The 6,023-nt window shown below is 42.6% G+C and overlaps 1 protein-coding gene across 1 annotated transcript; it reads right to left on the bottom strand.

Moving 5' to 3' along the window:
* Positions 1-235: 235 nt before the first annotated feature.
* Positions 236-5,083, bottom strand: LOC309607884 (olfactory receptor 2B2-like). Its single transcript, XM_082347022.1, is given in 4 exon segments — positions 236-4,694; positions 4,696-4,887; positions 4,889-5,024; positions 5,026-5,083. Coding segments are annotated over 4 exon segments (930 nt in total). The 5' UTR covers positions 5,067-5,083; the 3' UTR covers positions 236-4,133.
* Positions 5,084-6,023: the final 940 nt, after the last annotated feature.

Raw genomic sequence — 6,023 nt, 5'->3', positions numbered from 1 at the left:
CCTTGGACCCTGGGTCGCGGGCGCCCTCGCATGTGTAGGGGCTCCTGTGTGTGTGCGTATGTGTAGGGGATCGTGTGTGTGTGTGTGTGTGTGTGTGTGTGTGTGGAGGGGCTCCAAGTCCGGGATCGTGTGTGTGTGTGTGTGTGTGTGTGTGTGTGTGTGTGTGGAGGGGCTCCGAGTCCGGGATCGTGTGTGTGTGTGTGTGTGTGTGTGTGTGTGTGTGTGGAGGGGCTCCAAGTCCGGGCGGGTTGTGGAAGGTAAGGGAGCAAGAAGAAAAGGGAGGAGAGGATCGAGGAGGAAGAGAATCGAAGAGAGGAAGGGAAGGGCGTGGGGAGCAAAAGGAGGAAGAAGGGGAGGAACGAGAGGGACGGGGAAGGGAAAGGAGCCTAGTGCTGTTCCCCTCTGGTCACCCCAAAGGATAGGCTGTGGGAGATTTAGGACTTCTGTGGGTTTGCTTACCTTATGCTTCGGTTGCCATGGTTATGGAGGTGGCACTAGAAACTCCTTGCAGTCAAATAAAGAACAAAGATCTTATTAAAGGGTAATTTTCCCCAAAAATATACAATCATGACTCTCATACAAGTATAAAAATGAACCCCTTTGAAAAGATTTTATGTAACTCATTAATGAGGTAACTGGTGAGGTGTTACTACAATTCAAAGGAAAATTCGAAGAATGGAGGCCATTTATAGATCAGGAATATTGAAATTAAAGCGTAAATAGGGCCCAAGCTGGCCTTTACACGGTTGGGGATTGGTGAGGTGGGTGGACTAGGGAGGGAGAAAATGTCCCACCAGGAGACAATTAATTTGCATGTCTATAGACAGGAGTTATTTTCTATTGCTATCAGATATCTACAATCTACAGAATTGTAAAGTAGCTCTCATAGAATCAGAATCAGATGACACAAAAGGGTGCGCTATAATTTTCCTTTGAAGCACAAATTTCCCTGACAGTCCCTTTCTTTCTCAGGAAAATTCTGCCGACTCAGCACAGACAGAAGGGCTAAACTCACAAATTAAACACACCGTTTAAAAGCTCACCATAGCTCAAAGCCAAGGGCGCTGGTCTGCTGTTTCTGACCATCTCCCCTTAGAATCTAGGGTGGGGGATTCTTAACAGGTGGGTTCACAGATCCTTGTAAGAACTGATGAAAGATCTGGATAAACTCCTTAGAAACCCGTGCACATACACACATTTGCATTCGAGTTCAGGTTTGGGGCCTAGGATAACAGTCCGTGATCCAGTAGTTCCAGGGTCTCTGCTCTCCCTCTTTTAACCTGGAAGGTGGTCTTCATTAAGTACCATCCTCTGCATACTTCTCATTCACTCATTCCGGCCATCACCCACTTCAGGAACTGCAGCCTCTCTTTTATGAAGGCCCCACTTGGGGGCTCAGCGTAGTTTAGGGGTGGGGTGGATGGGAGCTAATGTATAACTAGGTGTAGATCAACCTACATCCCTTAAAATCATGTCCAATGCCCTACATGCCTGCCTTACCCACACCTACACACACGTTGTATGATTAGGCCACTCAAGGTGGCTGTTCTCTTGCTCTCTGTACCTACATCCCCTGCTCGACCAGTGCCTGCTTCACCTACACCCTACTCACCTGACTGACCTTCCCTCTTAATCATACATCCTAATCAGTAAATACCTATGTACTTGCCCCGGTCCCATCTAGTGACTGTTCTAATCTTTAGATCGGAACTATCTCCACTATGATAGCTTATCAAAGGAGCGGTGAGGGGCACGGACCTCTGCTGGTTTCCCTGGCAACCGATGAGCCAATCGGATGTCAATTCCCCCATAACCTGTAACCTCTCTCTTCCCCTGGGAACAAAGACTACTGGCATGTCCTGCCTGCCTTCTGCCGCTGGCGTGTCACACCAGGACCTTGCTTCAGATATGTAAATTATGGGAAGAAAATACGCAGGGAAATTAAGAGAACACAAGGGTTATTTTACTGAAGTATCTTTGTGCAGACTCATCTTGGTGCTGACTTTCCATCTTCTTCATGGCCATAAAATTCCCCTGGAGAAGGGATTTATGGCAGTCCTCATTTCTCAGAATTTTCTTTTAGTCAGAAAAGGGAAGTTCCAAGATTTCTTTCTACATCTGTTGTTACCCGAAAACTGGGTTCACCTCTCAGCGAATATAGCCAAAAGACACAACCAAACCAAAGATCAGGAGAAGGAAGGATTTACTACTTGCAGCAAGTCCGGAGAACACCAGGGCTCTTTCCCAAAGCAGTGTCTCCCAAAGCAGCAAAATTGGGGAAGTTTTAAGCTAAGAGTACATGCATATTCATGAAGGGGCTTGAACAAAGGAGAATTCAGCATAGAATTGGGGCAAAGGTCAGCAGGGTTCAAGCTTTAGTCAAAGTCACAAGGGTCATAAAGGGTCAACATCGTCATCCCTTAGGCTCCAGTTGATCTGGTGGTTGAGCACTTGGATTTAAATTCTGCAAGACAGCAGGAGAATGTGCTTCAGGCTAATCTTTATCACAGAAACAGAACTGGGAGTACTGATTTACTATCTTTGCTATTGTTACCTCTCTTGCCTGATAACAGTCCTTTGTTCCTGCATTCTTTTGTTCCCTTTAGATCATTAATTACTGAGACCTGTTCAAGGGCAAAGATCGTGACCAGGTTTAGATCCATTATGGGCCGTTTTCAGGCAAAGCAGGGTAAACCAGGGTATGGTTGTTATGCATATTTAAGTCAGTGCCTTCTCCATTGATAACAGTTTCTAGAGATTTGATTATCTTGCTATTCCTGATACAGAGAGGGAGACACCCTTGCAAATAGAGATTTCCCTTATAAATATAAATGTCTCTTACGAAAGCGGAACTTTTACTCAGTTTTCAGAGTTTCTCCTGTGTCTGCAGGTTGGTACTATTTGATAAACAAATATTTGCTAGGTCATATACATTAATATGTATAAAATAGATAACTAATAAGAACCTGCTGTATAAGAAATAAATTAATTTAATTAAAAAAAATATTTGCTAGGTCACGCAGAGACAGTGGTCTCTGATCTGTAACACCTGCCGAGTTTCCACTCCACGCCTAGCCCATATTTGTTGCAGTGTAGGGGAGCAGAATTTGCCACCCTAAAATATGTCTTTGACATATTAATTGTTTTAAGCCGGTTATTTTCTGAGAAACAGCAGACAAGGGATGTAATCGAGCAGTACCCCATGGAGCCTTCCAGGACAGGCCTTCCTCCATATCCTCTGCTTTAGTTCCTCTCTGAAGTACCTAGATAATAGCATTTGATGCACATTTCCTGGGTTGTTTCGCAGATGAAAAAAACCTCCCCCTCTCAAACAAATGGAAGATGTTAACTACTTGAGGACCATAAGCACATAGACCCAGGCCTCCTGGAGCCTAAGGACTGATAATGTTAACCCCTGTGACACCACCCTGCTGCCCCACCATCAGCCAATCAGAGAATTGTGCACAAGCTGATCACAGACCCTGCAAACCCTCCCCCCCCCCCAACTTCCTTCAGGGATCTTGGGGCTTTTTAGGGCATGAGCCACCTGTCTCCTTGCATGGCCTTGCAATAAACCTTTCTCTGCTCAAACTCCGACGTTTCAGTTTGTTTGGCCTCACTGTGCATCGGGCACACGAACTTGTGTTAACAGAGAAGGGCTCTGAATATCAAGTAGGAGCTGCCCTTTTATATGGAACATTTACATTTTTTAGGAGGGGACTTTGGATGGCTTTATGGACTTCTGTTATATCTCCTGTAACTAAGAAAAAATGTCTGGTGTGTGTAAGTGTATTTGCATGTGTCTAAAAATGTTGTTTCCTAAGGTTTTATTCTAGTCTCACAGAAATCTAAGACTCTTCACCAAGTATACACACCAGTGTCTATAAAACCGGAGACTTTAAATATTTTAAGGTTACACTATTTTAGGGGATCATAATGAACCAGGACTTGTGCAATGAATGTATTTAGGCAGTAGGAAATAAGTGTAGTTTTCTGTCAATGACATTTTATTTGAGGAAGGTCACCATAATAGTTCTTTCTAAGAGTAGTCAGACTAAAGCAACTTGGAGAGAATTAAATTATTAAAATACGTAAACTTCAAGTCTTTAACAAGGCCTGTCATTTGAGTATTCCTATTTCTTGATTAAGAAAATCCTTGCAATCAACCTCTTAAATGCTCCCTTTACGTCTTTGTTTCTAAGTGTGTATATAAGGGGGTTCAACATGGGCATGATGATTCCACAGAAGAGGGATACCATCTTTCCTCGGTCCTTGGAGGCAGGGGATGGTGGTTGCAGATACATGTAGATAGCAGTGCCATAAAAAAGTGACACCACTATTAAACAGGAGCCACATGTTCCAAATGCCTTTTGCCGACCTTCAGCTGATTGTATTCTCAACACTGCTTGTACAATAAAAGCATATGATATGAGTGTCAAGGGTATTAGAAGGAATAGCACACTGATAAAGAATAGTTCAGCCTCATTTGCTGTTGTCTCTACACATGACAACTTGAGCAGAGCAGGGACTTCACAGAAGAAGTGATCCACTTTGTGGCCACAGAGTGGCATCTGCAGCGTCAAGGTGGACTGCCATACTGAGTTGCTGAAGCCTCTAATCCAGGATGCAGCTGCCAATTGGAGGCAGCGCCTTTGGTGCATGATGACTAAGTAATGGACAGGCTGACAAATAGTTTACAAACCTATCAAAGGACATGACGGCCAGGAGGAGACATTCAGTGGAACCCAAGGCCGGGAAAATGAAAAGTTGGGCCACACAGCTGCCATATCTAATTACCTTCCTGATGCTGCATATGTTTACCAGCATTTGTGGAACTGCACTTGTGGTGTAGCAAAGGTCCAAGAGTGAGAGATTGGTAAAAAAAAAAATACATGGGGGTATGGAGTTTGAAATCCAGACGTAACACGAGAATTATTGCCGGATTGCCCAAGATGGTCAAGATATAGGAAACCAGGAACACCACAAAAAGTGGAAGCTCCAGCCACGGTCGATCTGAGAAAGCTGAGGACAAACCCTTGGGAGACACTCTCATTGAGCCTATTCATGTTAAATAGTTCAACTCTTGGTTCCCTGGAATATAAAAAGTCAGTAAGTTAACAAGCACATTTATTTACTGTCAGTTAGTTATAATCATTTTGCTAACAATTTGCATAAATTTACAGACTGATGCTATTAATAAGGTGAAAGTATGTTGACAAAAATATACATATTTACCTCTCCAAGTATTTCAAGTGTTTCTATTTTTGTAACGGTGTATTAGCAAAACAAATTTCAAAAATTTTAAAGTATACCTTCAGCTTCCACACTCACAGAATTTATTTTTTATAAAATATCAAATTTTGATTTTTTGTTATTTTGCAAATTCATTGTTCTCACCTCTTTCTACCTAGGTGCATACTATTAGATAGATACAGACACAGTTCCTGCTATTTGAATTCATTCTAATTTCTCCTTAATGCCAATGAGATTCCCTGTTTGTATGAATCAACTAAAATTTTGTAAATCTCACCCCCCCAAAAAAACATGTAGAGAGTATCTAATAAGTTATCAGACACAGTTAAGGACATATTTTCTTTTTGTTTTAGAAGCTCAGAATTCATCTAGGATTACTTAATAATATGGAACTGGAAGTCTGGCAGGCTTGGGCTCATATGCTACCTTGCCTAATTAGTCACATTACCCTGGGAATGTTTCTTATCCTCTGATCTTCAAGTTCTTCACTTGTAAAATGAAGATAATAATGCTTTTCCAAGTTGTCTTGATGTGAAGCATATATTCACATTGCTTAGTCTAGACCCTGGCCCTTAGAAACAGAGCGGTGTGGATGAAAGAGACTATAGTGATTCAAGGTCTCTGAGGCTGCTCAGAGAGGAATTACTTATGGTTTACAAAACTTTAAATTTTCTAAGGTCACCAATGAAAAATGGCTCTGCCAGTCGAAAACTCACCTTCCTTTTTCTTCCTTAGCTCCCAAACCATCAACCCCCAAAATAAGGATCATA

Source organism: Balaenoptera borealis (genome assembly GCF_965194805.1).
Source record: "Balaenoptera borealis genome assembly, chromosome: 12".
Taxonomy (NCBI): Eukaryota; Metazoa; Chordata; class Mammalia; order Artiodactyla; family Balaenopteridae; genus Balaenoptera; species Balaenoptera borealis.
The sequence above is the reverse complement of the archived record's forward strand: the minus strand, read 5'-3'. Positions and strand labels throughout refer to the sequence as shown.